Here is a 21450-nt window from a genome sequence, read left to right as displayed (position 1 = left end):
TGAGGTGAAATTAGTCAAGAACGTAGAACTTATACTCAAACGCTGTCTGAATACGCAGAATTTTGTCGATAACTGGAGCCCCCAGTGTTGCTTACTACAGTGTTGCCACTCATCAATTCCTTTTCATAAACTTGGCTTTTCAACTACAATTTTTCATACCATAATAGATGCTAGCTAAATATAAAATACTTATTTTTCAAAACCTTATTCGATAGTAAATTTCAAATATTTTAAACGTATTTTGAATAGGAACTTATAACTTTTTTACCATCTGCAAAACTGACGAAGTGGCAACCATCTATAGAAGGAAGAAATCAGCTGTCACGGAAAAATCTAAATTCCGCAGATTTCTGGGCTACAGAAAAATTCGTCGGTGTTGAGTTTTCATTTACATGGCGCTTTGGTAAGGCAGATCGTGTCAGCTGACTCGGATTTCCGTACCGGTAGGTTTTCGTTCTTGATTAATTTAACCTTTTATAACACTAATTTTTGAGATTCTCCAAAAGGCTCCATCCCGAAATAAGTAATCGGAAAACAAATGTGCGTTTGCCACAAATTGAACTCTTTAACTCCCCAAGTAAATAAATTTAAATTAATGCCAGTTTTAAATTATTTTGGATTTATTTCCAAAAGTTTTTCTAACATTCGAAAATAACAGTAACGACTATCGAACTCCATATCATACCAAAAATTCACGGCTATACACTTGTGACTCTGTTGCACGTGATGAAACCAAAAATTAGGCAGAAACAAAACGTCACCGGCGTATACACGCACATGCAAAGGATGGACTTGTGCGAACTTCGGATATTTGCCTAAATCCGGTGCTAATGGATCGATACTAATCCATTCGGTTTGCATCTGTTTAGATTCATTTTCTTCGGCAAGCTCATTCAACACTGGCTCAATATAGAACTGACCCAGTGTATTACGTCGATATTGTCCGACCGGATATTGTTGCCGAGGAATATTTACTACCTGGTGTGGTGGTAGCAATATAAAGTCCTTATGTCCAGCGATAACGCAATATATATTATCGAAGGGATCTTTGTGCATAGATGTGACAGCGCGCTCATCGCCCATCCAAAAATTTACCAGCGGCGGGGTATTCAAACATTTTTCGGCAAAATTTAAGTCGTTAACATTAATATCATCTGCCAACTCTGGAAAATCGGTGGTGAAATTTGAATTCTGCTTTTGAATATAGTGTATTGCTCCAGTAGGGTCATCAAGTCTTTCCAAGAATTCCCTCATACACATCTTCTCCTCCAGAGGAAGCACAAAATACTCCGTTTCATCTTGTTTTGCCAAGCCGTCCGCGTAACCGTTAGGCGTTGTTGTGACGTCTAACAATTTGTTGCCAAGCATTTGCTCTAGATACGATGGATTCCATTTTTGTACCGCTGGCCAATGCTTGACCGCATTACGTATCACCACTGGTTGACTTTTGGCATAAAAATTGCGCGCAAATTCTATTGGATTTGGTATTTGATCTAGTTCGACTACTTCTGTGCCAATATATAGCTCATTTGCTTCCTTCAATAACACGTCCAGCGCCGCAGTTATCCTCTCCATGCTTGTGAGCAGATGGTACACCTGCTAGTAGAGGAAGGGCATGTTCGAGGCACGTAATAAAAGCGGCATCACTGCCGCACTGATGAAAATTTCTGCCCAAGCACGTGTGAACAATAAATAACACGTTGCTAGAAATTCACACCGTACGTGATACTTTAATAATTCGCGCAACACTGCAGTTGTGATTGCAACTCGAACAAGAACGAAACCGCTACCTTGGTTTTGCCGACTTTGACGTTTATGGCAATACGTAAACAAACTTTAAAGTTTATAAACAAGTGCAATCGTATTGTGTACTTTCAAGTGAAAAATCGAAGTAATTCGTGCGTTCTGAAGTAAAAAACGTTTTATTTGTAATAAAAACTTTATAAAAATGTCGTGTCGTGTGTTGAATTGCAGCCGCCGTAGGCGCAAAGGCACCAAATGCAGTTTTTTTTTTGTTTCCCCGCGACGACGCCTTGGCCAGAAAGTGGGTACAGCTCTGCCGACAGGAGAAGCCATACAATTTAGACACCAGCGTAAGGAAAACGTTGAAATACCACAAATTACAAATTAAAATCGGAGGTAAGCATGCATCGACCACTTTCTGCAGGAAAACATGCGCTGCGACAAGATATTATCACTTTTTAGGCACCTGCAGTACAAACACGAAAATTCTAAATAGTTAATTAATACGTCGGTTGTATATTTTTTGTTAACGTTGTGCTTAATTTGCCATATTCAAAGATGTCTTGAGAAATTGGCGAATCGTTAAGTAAACACGTTTTCTCACTGCAAATTCACAACTGTCAACTCATTTTTCTTCGCCATATTCTTTGTTTACCCGTTGCCACAAATGTCATTCTGCGGGAATGCGCAATCTTGTATTCTATCGTTCTTGAAGGGGAACCGTAATAAGAAAATCTAATAATTGCAAACGATGATCTCTACAATCCTCGGCATCCGAATACCATGTGGGAAATATTTCGTCGGTCTTTACTTTAATCGCGGATGTGCGGAACATTTCGAAGACTTAATCCTTCGGATTTACAAGCCTTAAGCCATCCTCCCCTTTGTAATTCTTCGCTCAAATTAGGGCTTCGGAATGCATTTGCAAATCGCTCTGCGTTTTTGTCATGGTTTCGGTGCAACATTGACATCAGGTATTTCCCTCCCACAGCTTTCGACTCGAAGTGTTGGCTGGATACCAGGGAGTAGGTGGGTGGAAGGTTCTCCTCTGTTCCAATCCTAAGGTTGTCCCTCCATTTGGCTGCTTCTGCTTTGTCCAGCGGGAACCTGAAAAAACGTAGATTTGGATGTTGGTTTACGCAACCGAGTACGCGACATTTTCGCTTTTTTGCGTCCATTTTTCGCCTTTTGGATCGACTTTCTGGATTAACGATTCGATCGCGTTATAAAAAGATGCTGCCGCCAGAATAAATTCTGGAAACTAAAATTCCGTTGTTTTGTTCCTTTTGCAATTGACATTATAACGGAATTGAAATAGAAATCAAATTGGCGAAAAAAAATGTCAACAAAAGAGAAAACTTTGTTGTAATCCACCTACAGAATCTATTTTCCACACAAATATTAACATTTCCAATTGCTCCAATTGCAATTTCTGTTAATTTTGCACCGCTCTGAGCTCACGCTGTTAAAAATTGGTGAGCTTCTAGAGCAATCTATGTTAAAAATTTAAGGTGGTGAACTTCTAGAGCTTTTCTGACGGAGAACATTACCCAGCCGACCAAATATTCGCTAGCAATATCGTAAAGAAATGTTTTGCGGACCTTTTACGAACTAAACTGTTGAAAACGATAATCGCTAATCGACCTTTTTCGGAATATTTCCCCACGACGCATCGCTCTGTTTGTGGCAGAGAGAGTATCGTTCTCGAGGGTTTGACAACGTATCGTTAGCGGATCACTTTCGAATTGGTTTGCTAATTGTTTATGAAATTTCTTTCGGATCTTTTACAATATTGCTAGCGATTGTTTTTTCTTTTCCTATTCCCATCTTGGCCCCGCTTAATGAAAAACCAAAGAAATTATTTTTATATAAAAGTAATATATTAAACTATTTATTATTATTATTATTGAATACTGTTAACTAATAGTATTACCAGACACCCATTTTGCTAATCTTATTCTGAAAGACTCGCCTTCCACGTGACTGCCTGTTGTGGTTGGAATATCGATATTGCGGCTGCTGCATGGCTAGCCTCGCGTATAAAATTGCGGCACTTTCTTTTTGGCATTATACACGCTTGTAAACTACAATCGAATGCAAATTTTATGAAACAAACTATATTTTAGTTATTTAATCATCTTAAATGCCAAAAACTTTATAGAAATAATAATATTTTCTTTATCTCACTTTCAATACTCGAACAACGCTTGTCAAAACAAAAATGTGTGGCCACTCCAAAAAATTATCGAGCTAGCGAACAATGTGCGGAAGACTTTCTTTCGCAAATTATTCGCTAAAGCGAACTTTCGTTCTTATGTCGAGTTGGCGAACAATTTGCGGAAGACTTTCATTCGGAAAGACATTCCTTCGTTCCGGTGTCAGCTGGGTACTCGTTGGAATTTTGTAATAGATCAGAAATGCTCTAGAAGTTCACCACCTTGAATTTTTAACATTGAGTGCTCTAGAAGTTCACCACTTTTTAACGCTGTGAGCGCAGAGCGGAACCAAATTAACAGAATTTGAATAAATTTGCAATTGTGAAATGTCATTTATTTTTGTGCACGTTTATATCTATCAACAAAATGACTTTTGGTAGTTAATTTTAATGCCCTTTTAATTGAATTTAATCCAAAACCCGTTTTTATTTATTAGACAAAATTCTCTGGATACATTTTAGGAAACCATTATTTCCATCAAAGTTGCCGAAAATTATTAATAAATATAAATTTACGAAGATATTCTAAACCATATTTTCGTCAACAATCAGTAAAGTCTTCATAAAAAAAAAAATTTATAAACACGCTAAAAGACAAACGCATACAAATGTTTGTAAATACATATGTATACATACCTATGTAGATGCTTTTATATGTATGCACATATGCAAATAAACAAATTCTGCACGCGGGTAAAATTTTTCCGCTATTTTTTTATAAAAATATCTTTCATGCTTTAATCAAAACTTTGAAAAATTTAACAAATTTTTGTCTAAATTTTGAACTTTTTAATCTGAATTTTTAGAATGATAGATCGGTAGAAAAGCAAGGGCAAGTTTTAAGCGGCTAAAAAATGCGCTGATTTTTACCTTGCCTTTATTAGCTCGGGATGTAACTATGTAATATTGATGCGCCTAAAAGATGCAGCGATTTCTATTCTCAAGTTACATACGAGGTTTACCGCCCTATTCCCACAACACTGACAAAATTCATCATATGACTATTGTCACAATTACTGCGCCTAAAACACAATATAAACATTGGTTCGCCGTTGTCACTTACTCAGTAGGTCATAACAATAAAACTGACAATTGTCATACGACAGCTTAAAATAAATTTGCGGCATAGTATTAGGCGCGGTAATAAAGGCAATAGTCAGCCGCTGAGTTTTGTCAGTGGTGTGGGAATAGGGCGGTTAGTTTTTGTGCTGATTTGCCAGTTGCCGAATCTCCAAATTAAGGTCCCTCAGACGAGGGTCCCCGGGATCGACCTGGCGTAGGTGGTCACACTCATTTGCTAGTACAGCTGCTTCGGCCGGGAAATTTGGGCGGATTTCCACGATACGTCCGGACGGGATGACGCGAGCCGCTGCGGCAGTGACTACCCTGCGGAACTGGCGTTCGCCAGCATGTACAGTGGCGGATTTAAATATTTGCCGCCCCTAGGCAAATCATAACTTGCCGCCCTTTTTTCACGAAAAAAAAAAATATATATATATCAAATATGATTGTTATTGTCAGTGCTTTATTACAATATAGTTCGTTAATATGGATAAGGTATTCAACAAAAACCCTCTTTCAAACACTTCTTTTTCACAGTACTTTANTTCGTTAATAATGAAATACATAACGGAATTAACAAATTCGACATCAGCATGGATAAGGTATTCAACAAAAACCCTCTTTCAAACACTTCTTTTTCACAGTACTTTACGTCTTGATTTTCCAGCTGCGAATTCGCGGATAATATCTTCACAATCGATAGATAGAAACAAATCTGACTCTATAGTCAGCAACGCAAGAGCATTCAGTTTGTTTTCGCTCAATGAAGATCTGAGATAGTTTTTCACGCGAAGCTGACCTTCAGATTATTCACGTTATGATACACTTATGAAAAACTGGTGGGCTTGGAATCAAGAATTTTCTCGAAAATGCACGCTCGTTTTTCGGCAGTGTTGTCAAGTGTGGTAACCTTTTAGATGATTCTCGTTCTCGGGGCAGCGTGTCGGCTGTTTCTTTGCGTCACGCGCAGGCGCGCCGTCAGGTTTCTAAGCCGCGTGAATGAAAGTTAAATGGAAATTTCAACGACTGCTATACTAAGGAAAAATTCGCAGCGTAATTCTAATTTTGAATTGTATTGAATGAGATGAATCATTAATAATATTTTACAGACACAAACACAATTTCAAGTGCAGCTGAATCCAAATAAATTTTTTTCTTTTAATTTAGCTGTCTTAAATTTTGCCGCCCCTTAATTCTGCCGCCCTAGGCTTCAGCCTATGTTGCCTGTACGATAAATCCGCCACTGAGCATGTATGTTTGTGGGTGTGGAAAGGGCGGTGAAGCTGCTCTCGGTAGCTTCCGCGAAGCCGTCCCAATCAGCTTTGTTAAAGTTGGTGTAGGTTCGGTGGTCCGCGGGAGCAAAGTCGGTGGGCTTATTGATCGAGATGATTATGGGTAGATGGTCTGATGCTAGTGTTAACATAGGTCGCCATGATATGATATTGATCAGACCAGCGCTAGCAATTGTAAGGTCTGGCGAGCTACTGCAGCTACCCACAATCCTGGTGGGGGAATGTCGAATCGTCTATCTGCTCAGCCAAGAGATTTCCCCTATGATCATTGGCCAGTCTTGAGTGCCAGAGACCGTGGTGCGCGTTGAAGTCACCTACTGCCATTCGGGTTTCACCTCTGATTAGCGCGATAATTATTGTGGAAATTAAGTCATGACATAACTTCCATGAAATTTTCGTGAAAATCTTTTGAAAGTTATGTCATGACATAAATTCCATGGAAGTTATGTCTTATCTTAGTGGAAATTAAGTCTGAAATAACTTCCACGGGCCCATAGAAGTTGTTCCAAGTTTGCCAAATTGCTAAAATGGATTCCGAAGAAAATACTTTATGAACAAGTTAAGTGCGGAAATGGATTCCCTTTACCAAAAGCCCCTTATAGTATGTTTTATACAACATTTAAGCACTTCTATACGACCCTACAGCCCATGGTTTCTTCGGCAAATTTGTTTAGAATTAAGGCACCCACACACCCGTGCGATTCTGTCGCAATGAATCCGCATCGTTTTTGATGCTACAGACGTTACTGCTTCTTAAACGCATGTACGCACACATCTTTCCGATTTTATCGCAGTAAAAACTGTAAATTTATAGACAAAAAAAAATATTTTTCGACAAAAAAAGATTCTTAACTTTTCTACATTAAACATGTTTTGTTTTCTTACGTTCAATTTTTGATTTAATATTGTAAAATCCTTCTATTGACTATTTTCGTTCATAAAACGCGTCAGTCTGTGATTTCGGCACGACGAAAAGAAGAACTGCGGATGTTCGAATAAATCGCTGCATCAAAATCGTATAAGTGTGTAGTTCCTCATTTAAAACTGTTGACGGCATTGTTGTAATTTTTGTCGGAACAGATTCGCACCGACAGAATCGCATAGGTGTGTGGATGCTTTTACACTTCTGTGCTATACGCTCAAAGCCGAAAAAAAAATCTCCCATACAAATTGACCCGCCCTAATATGCATACATACATATGTATGTAAGTAGAAGACGAACTACTTAGTTGAGTTGTAAGGGAAGCAAGTAGGAATTTAGCTCAGAACTACTAGTTGCTTTCACGGCAGGGGAGGGGAAGAAGAAACAAATATACATACATATGTACATGCATACTTAAATATATAGGCATATTAAATTAGCGAATTAGATCGAAATTGCCAAAAGTTTGGTGATAAGCCTTTAATGAAAAACACTTAAGAAAAAAAGTGACAGCCTATTAAAAATTTATGCCAAAGAGCGATTGGAATATAATGTTTCATGTATAATGTAATCACATCAAAACTTGAATTGATAAAACCGAATAAGCGATAGCAGAGACCATAGTATGTACAGTCTTGTGTAAATTAAAATTATAATTTCAAACTCATGTACAGATCTTCTTCTCATAGCTTAGTTCTGTAAAATTTTAGAAATTGCTCAAATGCAGATAAAAACAAGTAAAGAGGTAAAGGTTCGGGCGAAACCGAATTTTTTATACCCGGCGCAGGTATAAAATATCATCGTTTCCACTTTCTCTCAACTACCTTTGCATGATAAGCTGGGGTGTTTATTCCGATTTCAAATGTTTTCGATAATATGCTGACTTAATGAAATCATTGGACCAAGTTTGGTAGTAATCAATAAACCGGTTACCGAGATAGGACCTTTGTAGTCATAAAGAGGGTGGTGCCACGCCTTCTTCCTAAAAGTCTATAACAGTCATATTTATTGTTAATAGACTGTTGTAAGTATAAACTTGGAGTAAAAAATTAGTGTTCTCAGTTTTTTAAATATCGGATTTTTTGTATTTTTGAAATTTACCGTTATACGAGAAGGGGGTGTAATTCTAGTCCGATTTGAATAATTTTCAAGAAATTGCTATTCCGTACCAAGATTATAAGGTGCACCAATTTTGGTTGAATTTGATGAATAGGTTACCGAGATACACATTTGTGGTCATAAGTGGGCGGCGCCACGGCTATTATCCAAAGAGACTGTGTGCGTTAAATGCACTGCTCAGCTGCCGCTCATATACATACATATGTACGTGTGAACACACACATGTGCTCAGTGAGCGCTCAGTGAGCTATGGCCTGCCGACCACTGCTTTAAAGCATACAATGTTTTTAACATCGCCTACGCTGAGCCTCGCGCTGCAATGTGGGTCTTCATAAATAGGCAGTTTCATTAGTTATCTATCAACGACAAGCCTAAGCCAGGAACAGACGCACTAAGTAAAATAACCGTTTTTACTAATTTTAAATTACAGTGTAGTTAGAAAATTTGGGCAAAATTTATTATTTACGACAGCTTTACTTGTAATATCTGCACTTCTTTCGTAGAATGTATGATTGCTTTTATTCGTTACACTATAAAAAACATAGCTCGAAAGAAAACAACTCTTTCATTTTATTTTAATCATTAATGTTAGCGCTTTTGCAAAACATTGTGTCAAACAAAAACGCTTAAAATTTAGGAACGAAATAAAAGAAGGAAATTTGGAACGACCACGAGAAGTGGAAGACCAAAGAAAATATATACATCACAGGTAGAAAAAAGGATTGCTCCATATAGCTGAAGGATGCTGAGGTTGTTTCTGCCCTCCCGTAGACTGTGAGAAATTATCTCGGAGGTTTGCCATTGACTGCCGAGGGGTGACCGGTATTTTCTTTGCTTTTGTTTTTGATGTGAATGGCACGATCGCAGGCCCTGCGCATGTTCCACACATCACTGTAGTGTAAGAATGCAAATATTGACTGATCATCAGGCGTCTGCGCTCAGATTATTGGCGGGTGATTACATGGACTTTTTTGTTGTTGTTGTTATTTGCGGACTATGTCAATCCGCTTGCGGCGAGGAGCAGCTAGAGTCCGCTTTTTAAAGTAAATTGTAGAACAAATAAAATTATTGACACAGAATCGTACGTAGTATACACAAGTCAATGTACTTACATAGATAGATATGTACATATGTATTATATTCGTGTATTGAACTGAAAGCAGCAGATAGCAGAAAGGTAGTAGGTGGCGGCGGGTGGTTGATTGCATATTCATTTGGTATGTACATAATTCCACATTCGATCGACAACGTCGAACGCGTTTGGGTGACAGTATCTCTCGAGCTAAAAGCGTTTAAGGTATAACAAAATGTGTAAAAGTGAATTTGAAAGCTATTCTATGGAGTTGTGAAAGTGAGAAAAATATCAGTTATTTGTTTGGCGAAAAAGTGCAAGTTGTTGTGGTGTTGAATGCGGATTTGTGCAGAATCGTAAATGTGTTTTTTTTTTGCATATCCGGTTTGTTAGAAATTTTCCATTTGCTTTTAAACCTGTTTCTCCTACACCATCTCGGCTACTGCAACACCGGGTTTAAAATACAAAATTGCAAAAAGAAATTATAAAATACGATAAATCTAGATACAATGCTAAGAAAATTTTATCAGTGAATAAGTATGCAGAAAGTGATTAGATAAAGATAATTTTGCTCTCATACATATTTATTTACATATGCATGTATGTATTTAACTGCACTACTACAATGATTTACTTAGTTTCTCTGTTAAACAGTTTTAAAAGAAGATAAAGTTTGGGCTTTTGTTAGTCGAAGTTCTTCTCAAGTCAGTATGCGGAAGTCAGTTGGACCTTAGAAGCGATTATCTGTTTCACTTCTGGCTAAGTCTGCTAAGTTGCTGTCATACCTCATACTTTTTAGAACACCTAGGGCCTTTTTTAGGTACCGAAAATCCCGGGATTCTTGGCAAACAATCTCCGAATTTTCGGGATTTGTAATTTGCACTGATGGCAATAATAGAAACTGGTTTTTTCACTAGTATGGCTATATTTTCTTTATTTAATAACTAATATTTTTTTTAAATGTCTAGCTCATTATACAGCGTGGCGACGAATAACTGTTACCCGGGTTTTTTCGAGAAATAAAAGGGTCCTTTAATTTTCCACAGATTTTACTTTAGTTGTATTAATTAGTTATTAAATTTCAATCCTTTTATATATTTTCCAGCAGTTTAAACTTTGAGAGAAAAGTTCATTTGGCACGCAAGTCTTTTTCAGGTGTAATTTTTCTTAGGCTTTGTATAAAAAAAATACATAAAAGAAAAAACTATATAAGGTTGGTGGAATGAATGACCGTCCTAGTATCCAGTTCCGAGTCTATTCAATTTATGAGTATGAGGCCTTATGTTCGACAAAAGGGACTCAAAATGGAGAAAATTTGCCTATGGTTACAGAACTTTTCTTTTTTCAGTGTGAGACTTTAACTCAAACTAAACTTCCTACCGTCATGTATCGTTCCACTCCCGGTGTTTGTTTGATGACAGGAGATACTTCATGTTCTCCTCGTTTACCACCCAGACCTATTCGCTTTGCTTCCTTGTTCAACTTGGAAAAGGCAGAACAGACTTCGCGGTTTTTCTTACCGATTATGTCCGTGTCATCGGCATAAGCCAACAATTGTACCGTCTTGTAGTAAATTGTTCCTGAGCGGTTCACTTCTACAGCTCGTATTATCTTCTCCAACATCAGACTAAAAAGGTCACATGAAAGAAAGTCACCCTTTCTGAAACCCCGTTTGGAGGCGTTTCTGGCAGAGCTGGTGGTATTGCTCAACGTCATTTAACACAGCCGTATGAGTTTTGAAGGGAGCCCAAATTCAGACACAGCGGCGTATAGGCAACTCCTTTTAGTGCTGTCGAAAGCGGCTTTAAAGTCGACAAACAGTGTCCATCTTTTTCTCGCGGGTCTTTTACAGAATTTGACGTATTGTGAATACCTGGTCTATGAGCGATTTGCGAGGTCTAGAGCCGCACCGATAAGGTCCAATCAGTTCATTGACGGTGGTATTCAGTCTTTCACACAATACATTCGATAAGACCTTGCAACCTGTGCTTAGAAGGCTGATGCCGCGGTAGTTGGCACGCATGGTGGGGTCGCCTTTCTTGTGGATTGGGCAGAGCGAACTTGAATTCCAGTGGTCGGGCATGCATCTTATTAGCTCCTTTCCATCGTAATTGAATAGCTCAGCTGCCAGGTCGTCAGCTCAAGCAGTTTTGTCCACTAAAGTGAACGCCGGTCTCTCTGCCATCACAAATCCAACACCGAATTGCGCTCCTTTACCGCTTACCTTCCTCGCCCCGTCCTTCGCATTTCATGGATGGCGGTGACGTCAGCGTTTATTTTCCCTAGGACATCAACCAGCCGGGCAAAGGTACCTCCCCGATTAAGGGCTCGGATATTCCAGGTGCATACCCTCAAATCCTTCCTATGTTTGCCATGATCATCATCAAAAGAAGAGGGTATCATATGAGCCATGTTCCTCCGAAATTTTGTAAGGCAAACTAACAATTTACAATCGTTGCTTTGCAGCGAAATATCTTATTTTAAATTATATACATATGTACGTATGTAAAAAATATGAGGACGTATGAGGACATTTTGAGTATGCAGATTTTTTATGCTGGTATATTCATTTATGCTAAATATATTACTTGATATTGTTTAGTCACACCGTGTAATAAATTAAAAAAAAAATGCATAAAGGGCCATTAACTTATTTATTTTAAAGTAAATTTAAATCATTAGTTAAACTTAACTACAGAAAATTCTGTGCAATCTTTCTGTAGTAAAATTTAACTAATGATTTAACTATAATTTAAAATAGCTATGTGTTTTCTGTCATCTGCTGTAATTACTTAAGAAGTAAACGCCTTGGCTGTTCACCAAACCGATTTTATGAATAATCTCAGATTGGTTCTGTGATACAACACTTTCGATTTACGCTTAGAAGACACAAACCTAACGTCAAACTAATAAACAATTGAACTATAAATTTATTTATTAGTTTACCGTTCAATCCATTTTCGCTCATTGTCGACTGCAGCCGCAGGTTTTGATGTAATATAAAAGCAATTTTTGCATTTTAATGTTTATAACAACACATATACATAAAAATGAAAAAAATTGCTTATACATATATTGCATCAAAACTTGCTTTATAAACTTTTGGCTTCAATCGCGCGAAAATTTCAATAATTTTTTGATAAACGAGCAGCTGATATCTGTAATTTTTGGGTATGTTCAGTGCGAAATGCCCATTCACAATAAGAATGCCACAAAACTACAATCTCCGGGAAGTTGTATTCTTTCTACAAAAATACAAGGTTGCTCACGTAGTATTTTGAAGAATATTAAAATATTTGGTGACAGACATATGGTAGTTTGGAAATGCTACGAAGAAATACCAAATGTATGTCCCCGGTGTTACACACTGAAAAAGTTAATAACAACTCTCAAAAAATATAAATCGCTATAGCGAAAAAATGGCTTGAGAAACCGCATAAATTCAAATCCGCATAAAAAAAGACCCAAGTGTAAAACACTTTTCATATACTTTGATATAATGAATTGATGATAAAAAAATTTACAAAATTATACCATTTGTAATTCACAACACCTCGAGCGCCTACCCTTTAATATTCTTAACCTCAACTAATGGGGCAAGTATTTTGTATAATAGCATGAATGTTATTTTTTACATTTTTTGATATCGTTCTTATTTCGATCTCACCTCGAAAACTTACTTCTACGTATGCATTATTATAAAAAAGTTAATTGTTATTATTACTTTAAATGTCACAATTTGCATTGTATTCCCATAAAACTTGTATTTCTTTTTCTATCCGTGTTTTTTTTTTATTATTATTAGGCCTCTTACAAATAAAACTGACCGCGGTGAAATTTTTAACAAATCAACAAATCGACATCTGTAGAGTCTTAACTAACGATTAGTGCAAACTAAAGTTAATCAACAACAACAAACAACCCAACTCAAACACAAAAACCATCACAACAACAACAAACATGTCCAACAGGGCAACGATAACAAAAACTACAGCCGATGAGATTGCTAAGATACGTCTTAATCTGGCCGATGATTGGAAAGCGCTGCGCGTTGTCTATGATTTGTTGCATAACGAGAAAGCGTTTTGTGTGTCCGAAGCGGATCGCGACGCCGTAAAAATTGTACACTTTATGCAGCCAGACGAATTGAAGGTAAGTTCACATTTAGCACATATAGGCATATGTGCATACATACATACATAATGTTAATCTCGGGATCCGGGCCTTTTTAAGGTCCCAAAAAAACCGGGATTCTTGTCAAATAGTCCCGGGATTTTCGGGATTTGTAAATTGCACTGATGGCAATAATAGAAAGTCCTTTTCTTGACTATTGGCTATATTTAATTTTTGTATTTTATAATTAATATTTTTTTTTTGATATGTACGTATAAGACCGCGCGATAGTAAATATTAAACACAAATATCAATATACATATTTGCGAAACCATGGGTCAAATATAGCAAAATTGCGTTAATAGTTTTTCACTCTGACGTCAGTAATTCAAAAATGATTTAAAAAATTTAGAAAAATGTGCTTAGAGAAGAAGTATGTATGGGTATCAAATTAAAGAGGAAATCTTTTATTTAAACAAGTTCAAGTTTTCGGTGCAGAAGGACTGTAAGTATTGAAAATGTCGTTTTAAAATTTTATGCTTGAAATTTCGCAATATTTGTTTTTGAAAAAATTACTATATGTTAAGGACTCATATGAACTCAGCTTACAAAAAATACCTATTTTTCCTTGTGAATCCAAAAGAATTTTAATTTTTTTAAATTCTAAAGAAATTTCCACTTGCATTTGGTACCCATATTTTTATTCTAAAGTGCATTGAATTTTTTAAATAAATTTTTGGAATTAATCATATCTTTGAAATTACAAAGCCCTTTAAAATAAATACTGACATCAAAGAGAAAAAATAAAAACGCCGCTTTAAATAAAAATTTAGGTTTCGAGCCCATTTATTTATTTATTGTTTATTTTATAGCAGGAGAGTTTCTCAAACAATATATAAGCAATTTTTTCAATTGAAGTTGTTGAAAATCCCTGGATTATGATAACAACATACCGAAAATTTCGGGATCGGAAAAAGCTGAAAAATTAACATCCCTAATACATACATGTATGTAGTATAAAACAGTGGGAGGTAAAAATACAGCAGTGGTAAGATCAATCAGCAGGATATAAGGAGTACGTACTACTTTTAAATTAATGAAGCTATGTATGTGCGCCTGAGAAAGCGGCTTAAACGCCACAAAGCTGTCAACACACAACGGTGTAGTTGCTGATTGCAGTAGCTCACAGCGGCGCGACGTATGTATCACTGTCATGGCCAAATCGGTCTGCAAGCCTACGTCAGCGGGTGTGTTTTGGGCCGCGAAATCGGTTGATAATGCTCAGTCGATCGCGTCGCTTTCGATGACAAGGCGGTATTAATGCGCGTTGGATTTGCAATTAAAAAGTGTGTCAAGTTTATTTTTCTCTTAGCGGATTTAAGCGCTTTTATTTTGACCGGCATTTTTATGGCAATTCGAATGGTCGTGATTGAACCACTAAGGCAACGCACACGTGAGTACTTATGTATGTACATATGCATGTACCTACTATACATACATATGTATGTATGTGGAAGAAAAGCTGTTTAGTTTGCCGGGCTGTCGCTGCTTGGCTTTTCACTTTGAAAATGGTTTGTCAGCATGTCAGCAACTGTTGCTGTTGCTGTTGCTGTTGCTAAAACCTATGTAGTTGCTATGTTGCGCGCCATGTTGCTATGTGTTACTGCTTTGTGTCGTTTTGTTGTTGCGATGTTGATCCGCTGTTGACCGCCGTTGATACATGATCATGTTCGTAGATTGTCATGTTTTGATTTTTGATTAGGATTGTGTGTACTCACGGGCATCTCTGTAATAGTTAAGTATTTATTGTACGTGCATGCATGTACATACATACATATGTATGTATGTATAGTACGACAGTCAGTCAAGCTTAAGTATTTCTTTATTTAATTTCCTTCATTTCACTCCAGTTTTTACAGCAATGTTTGTACATAGGTAGATCACTTGTTGGTCTTGGCTGCGATCGGTGATCATATCGCTGTAAAACCAGAATTTTATTTAATGATGCTTGTTTTTAACCGACTTCCAAAAAAGGAGGAGGTTATCAGTTCGTCGGAATATTTTTTATCTTTTTTTGTTTTTTTTATGTATGTTACCGCATAACTTTGGACCACGTCAACCGATTTCGATAATTCTTTTTGCATCGGAAAGGTAGTGTCTCAGAGGTGGTCCCATACTAATCTGGTTGAGATCCGATCAGTGGATCATGATATATATATATATATATATATATATTTTTATATGGGAGTTGAAGTCGGTTTTTTTTTTTGCTAAAAATTACTAGTTTTTGTTTCAGTTGTTAAAAATTGTTGTAAAGTTAGTTTGTTGGTATGGCCTAAGGCTTGCTTTTGTTCAATATGCAAATCGATCACCTTTTATTGCTGATATTTAATTTAAATCAGTTTTTTAGTTGTTGGTGAATTAAGCGCACATTTGATCTCTTTTAGGTTATTAAAATATGTATGTACATAGTTTCTTTTGATCTAAGTAGATATGTACATATATAAATTTAGTATCCCTGACCTCGTGCAATACATATTTTTTCATGGCATACGTCCCCGTTCTTTTCAGGATTTTTTTTCATCTGATTTGATATTACATATTTGCATATAAAAATATGCAAAGAGCGTAGATTATATGTATGTCCTTATGCAAAAAAAATAAAATATTTAATTTTTCATTTATTACACATATGCGTGTGAAAATGATTAGATAAGGTACGTCCAATGTATCATATTGAATCTACAACTGTTTCGTATGTTTCCGCACAAAAACACTATATTTTTTGCAAAATATCTAGAAATATGTATCTGAAGTCAGCATTGATTTTGCTCATATATGATTCATGGACATGTGATTCATTGGACAGGGAATCTGTTAGTTATATTACTAAATAATCGGAAATTTAATAAATAATTTGTTTAGGTTCCAAGCACGTCCAAGCTATAGCCTGAAAAGGATATTGATACATATATAATGCGAGAAAATGTAGCAGAGAAAGTTCTACCTTTTTTACTAAGCTCTGATCCAGTAATTGTCAGTAAGCTAAAAACCAGTAAAAAAAAGTTAAAAAATATTCTCAAAAAAGAACTATTTTTGTTAAAAACTCCATCCCTAAATAAGAAAGAAGATAACGCCACAATTAAAGACGATGATATTGATGAAGACTGCTATTCAATTTTAATTATTTTTTTATAAAAATATAGTTTATTCTTTAAACAAACCCGTATAAATCCAAGTTCCAAAATTTGTGCAAAATTAAAAAAAAATTTAACAAAGTTATAATGGTTTGTTTTGTTTATAATGTTTTTTGCCTCTCCTGTAAAATAAAAAAATTGCTGGTTAGGAGCTTTGTGAATTAAGGTAACGATATGCAGGTCGATATATATGTATACATACATAAATATGCGCATTTGATTAATTATAAAATAATCACTACATCGAAATGAGAATAATGGTTATAAAAATAGAAAAATTAAATACACAAAAAATTGAACAAAACAAAACATTGCAGTTTACTAGCATTATCTTTTAGGGAAGTGCCTTCTGATTAAATGGCACTGATACGATTTTTTTTTATTTAAGTAAAAAACATACATACATATGCACATACATACATATATGCATTTAAATACAAGTGTGATTTATATATAAACATGATTAATTAGACAAGCTTTCTGATAGAAATTGATTGACCTGAGTATTGCTGAGAACAAAACGCACACTATAGATGAGATACAGGAGTTATGTCGCAAAGTGATTAAATATTCAGTAAAAACCAATCATGGCCGATTTCATAATCAGCTGTTCGGACAGATGGATCCGTATGGGCTGATGGGACAATGGATTACCGATGCGCTCAACGCAAGTGCGTAAGTACCGAACGTACAAAAATTAAATACTACTCACATCTACTATATTTAAGTAGACGCATAGAGCTCAATATGAGTTCGAAGATACTTACAACTATACTCTTAATTTTTTTTTTTTTTTTTTTTTTATAACTACTTTTTATTAATTCACTATTAGCTCTCTTACATTTGTGTAATTTATAATTTCACACTTATCTTTTCCGCACTGACATTTACTATTCATTTATTTTTTTTTTTGTTTGTGTCACATAACAGTTACACCTATGAAGTAGGACCCGTCTTCTCGCTGATCGAAACGGAAATCATACGCACCGTTTGCCAATTGGCCGGCTATGCTGAAGGTGATGGCATCTTCGCGCCCGGTGGTTCCATGTCTAATATGTGAGTATGTGTATAGTGTGTACAAAAAAAATTATTAACACTTGAAATCTATTGCAAATAAAGGGTTATTCATATTGAGGTTTTGAGAGTTAACGTAACAAATAAAATATATAAAGGTAACGTGAACTTTAAAAACTAAACGCTATTGGCGGGCGTTCTGGTGTAGTGGTTAGCAGTGCGCGCTAGCACTTCGCAGGGCCTGGGTTTAATCCCTGGCCAAAGCAACATCGCAAAAAAATATAGAAAACGATTATTTCTTAACAGCGGTCGCTACTCGGAGGGCAATGGCAAACCTCCGAGTATATTTCTGCCATGAAAAACAGCTTTTCATACAAATGCAATCGCCGTTCGGAGTCGGCGTAAAACTGTAGGTCCCTCCGATTTGTGTAACAACAAACATGCTACAAATCGGAGGAGAAGCCCGGCCAAACACTAACATATGTGTAAGCGCCAACCTATATTATTATTATTATTATTATTATTATAACGCTATTGACTAAAAAATATGACCGTTAGGTTTGACGGCTGTCATATTACAACATCGCGGAACTGCAAAATGGATAACCCTTTATGTGTTGTTAGTAAAATGAAATATATATGCAAAACAGTAAGGCCAGCGGGCAACACTCGACTTTGACACATTGAAACCATCAGCGGCGCGAAGCTTTTGTTTGTTTGCAGTCAACTTTGGCGCGCTATGAAGATGTTCAATGGCAAGTGTTACTTTAGGGCTAATTACTCAGTTTAAGACTAGCAGACAGCTAGACAAACGAGCAGACATAGAAAAATACTTGCAGAGATTTGTAAGATTTGGGCGGGTCCAAAAAAAAGTTTGACGCCTGAAATGATGGCAAGACAGCCTTGAAGCAGGCTTAATTATCTTAATAAATAATAAATGGAAAATAATTGTTGGCTGTATTTTAAAAGTTACTTTTGATTTTACGATATAATATATATCTAAAGCGGCTTTAAAATCAACGAAAACATGTTGAGTGGCGATTTCGCTGCCAAAGAAAGACCCCTTCGCTAGACTAGCGAAAGTTTTCGAAACTTATTTCGTTGGCGATTCTGATGTTGAAAGCTCCAAAAAGCATCTTAAATATATAAGAGATTTTTCCACCGTTGTGCGATGCAGGTCCGCTAGTTCAAAATTAAATAAATATATGGATGTAATTTTACTCAAAATTATGCTCGCTTTTCTTAATTTATTAATTCATCTTACATTTACTTTAGATTCAATGTCACTCGAATTTAAGCTCTAATATTTATAAAAATTAGTTTACTCCACCTCCATCTTTACAAATAGGTATGGCCTTGTCCTGGCCCGCTACAGCCGTCATCCGGACGTCAAAACCGCTGGCATGTTTCGCATGCGTCCACTTGTCCTCTTCACATCTGAGGAATCGCATTATAGTTTCATCAAAGCCGCCCATTGGCTGGGTTTAGGCGCCGATAATTGTGTGGTCGTCAAAACAAATGAATATGGTCAAATGCTGCCAACCGATTTGGAGGCGAAGATTGTGAAGGCACAAGAGGCGGGGCATGAGCCGTTCTTTGTGAATGCTACCGCTGGCACCACGGTGTTAGGGGCATTCGATGATCTCAATGCAACAGCCGATGTGTGTGAGAAATATGGATTGTGGTTGCATGTGGATGTGAGTATTGCAACGATTCTAACAAAAAGTAATACAAGCATAAACATATGTAAATATCTCTAGGCATGCCTAGGTGGTTCAGCTCTTCTATCCTATCAGAATCGTCACCTGCTGGCCGGCCTTGAGCGCACAAACTCTTTCGCTTGGAATCCACACAAATCACTCGGCGCTCCACTACAATGTTCGCTCTTTATCACGCGCGAACGTGACCTACTCTCGCGCTGCAATAGCACACAAGTAAATTACCTCTTTCAGCAGGACAAATTTTACGATGTCTCCTATGACACAGGCAATAAGAGTATACAATGTGGACGCAAAATTGATGCATTCAAATTTTGGCTAATGCTGAAAGCTCGTGGCTATGGTAGTTTTGGACGGCTTCTCGATCATGGAATAAATATCTCGAAAGTGCTAATTGAGAAAATAAAGCAACGTGGAAGCGATCGTTTTCGTTTGGTTCTGGATGATTTTCAATACATGAACGTTTGCTTTTGGTACATACCGAAGGCGTTAAGAGGTCTCGAGGAAACTGATGAGTGGCGGGAACGGCTATTTACGGTAAATTATTGAGTTCCCATACCCATGAGTATAGTATTTTTTTTTACTATCTGTAAATATTTATTAATATTTATTAGGTTGCGCCCAAGATTAAGGAGCGCATAGCTTATAGCGGCACAGTGATGATCGGATACACGCCATTGCAATATCGCGGCTTGGGTAATTTTTTCCGCATGGTTTTCACTTGTTTTCCCGTGTTAGAAGAGCCGGAGCTTGATTGTATTTTGGACGAAATTGAGCGCTTGGGTGAAGAGTGCGAGTATTCAGTTCAATAAAATGAGATTAGTTATGATTTAAGACTTTTTGTACACAAAGTGATTTTGAAATAAAAGAAATAAAATACTCGTATTTCATAAATTTCATTTTCTTATTTGGCCATCTGCAAACTGCTCTAATTGCCTCTTTTCTTTTCGAAGTTCTGCCAGTTGTTCATCCCAAACAAAAGCGTATACATTTGGTCCTTCCACAGTGTTCGTCGGTAACGCTTACGTTGATTGTCCATTGGAGGGTGTGGAGTCGAAGGATCTTTTCATAAGAAATGTCCAGGCAGTTCTTGTCGATATAGAGCTCGGAAAGTAAGTTTAACCTTCATTTTCGAAACTCTTCGACCACAGGAACAGCGTCATGGATTTCACGCGAAATCAAAGCTGTGGGACTGCCTGAAGGCTTCATATGGGTTCGGGACACTGCTGGTTGTGCAACGAAGAACACGAAACAGCAGAGCACATTATGTGCCCTCACCAGGGGCTGGATTCTGTAACTGTGAGAAACTGTAGTGTACACCGAGTACAAAACTCACAACCAAAAACTTACCGAATGAAATTCAGTGAGTTTTTTGGAAGAGAAGTGTACACAATTTTGGCGGTTAAAACTCATTCTCACACTTGCTGGAATCGCAAAATGAGGTAGTGTACACAACTTCGACAGCGAAAACTCCTTCTCCCACGTCCTGAATGGCAAAACGAAGAGTGCACAGAATAAGCTGTGGGCGTGACGTCATCTTGGTGCAATTTTTGATTGAGGAAAACTAAATAACGATTTAACGGGGTACGGTTTAGTTATTTGCCTAATGATTTCGGGCTATTGTGTCCGAATCGGTCTACACTTTATTGTACTTTTTTGTGAATTTCGGAGTGAGTTTTACGCAAATATACTGTGGATGGCGTAGCCGGAGTTATATGCACAATAAATGTTGAATACCTTTGACAATAGAAAGGTGTTCTGCACAAAAATACTGTTTAACGAGTTTACATTTCTCCAGGGGTATATGGAAGGTTTCGAGGGCTCAGGTGTGACTTTTTACAAAGTGTGAACTGTGCTCTTTCTAGTGGGTTAGATATCAAGACCCTGCTATTTCTTATAGAATTTGGATCGCTTAGTCAAAATTGGAAATATGGAATATTTGAATTTTAAGAACACAAGGCAAATAGCAATATCGGCTAAAAA

At 36.9% G+C, this 21450-nt stretch overlaps 2 protein-coding genes across 4 annotated transcripts; one reads left to right on the top strand and one right to left on the bottom strand.

Annotated features, from left to right (window-relative positions):
- Window positions 1–457: 457 nt before the first annotated feature.
- Window positions 458–2089, bottom strand: JMJD7 (Jumonji domain containing 7). Its single transcript, XM_017611947.1, has one exon. It carries the CDS (start codon window positions 1573–1575, stop codon window positions 610–612), a length of 966 nt encoding a protein of 321 aa, XP_017467436.1. The 5' UTR covers window positions 1576–2089; the 3' UTR covers window positions 458–609.
- Window positions 2090–9565: 7476 nt separating this feature from the next.
- On the top strand, window positions 9566–20361 carry LOC108359880 (cysteine sulfinic acid decarboxylase). 3 transcript variants are annotated; one of them, XM_017611944.1, is made up of 7 exons: window positions 9566–9650; window positions 13231–13577; window positions 17223–17410; window positions 17666–17791; window positions 19098–19446; window positions 19510–20004; window positions 20082–20361. In XM_017611944.1, the coding sequence occupies exons 2-7, from the start codon at window positions 13386–13388 to the stop codon at window positions 20277–20279; spliced, it is 1548 nt and encodes a 515-aa protein (XP_017467433.1). In that variant the 5' UTR covers window positions 9566–9650; window positions 13231–13385; the 3' UTR covers window positions 20280–20361. The 3 variants fall into 3 exon arrangements, with proteins under 3 accessions (XP_017467433.1, XP_017467434.1, XP_017467435.1); XM_017611945.1 differs by having other exon boundaries at window positions 9609–9704; XM_017611946.1 differs by lacking the exon at window positions 9566–9650 and adding an exon at window positions 9763–9781.
- The last annotated feature ends 1089 nt before the right edge of the window (window positions 20362–21450 follow it).

Source organism: Rhagoletis zephyria, unplaced genomic scaffold (assembly GCF_001687245.7).
Source record: "Rhagoletis zephyria isolate East Lansing unplaced genomic scaffold, Rhagoletis_zephyria_1.1 Rzeph_scaffold_00485, whole genome shotgun sequence".
NCBI lineage: Eukaryota > Metazoa > Arthropoda > Insecta > Diptera > Tephritidae > Rhagoletis > Rhagoletis zephyria.
Note: the sequence above shows the minus strand (reverse complement) of the source record. Positions and strands in the feature narration are given on the sequence as shown.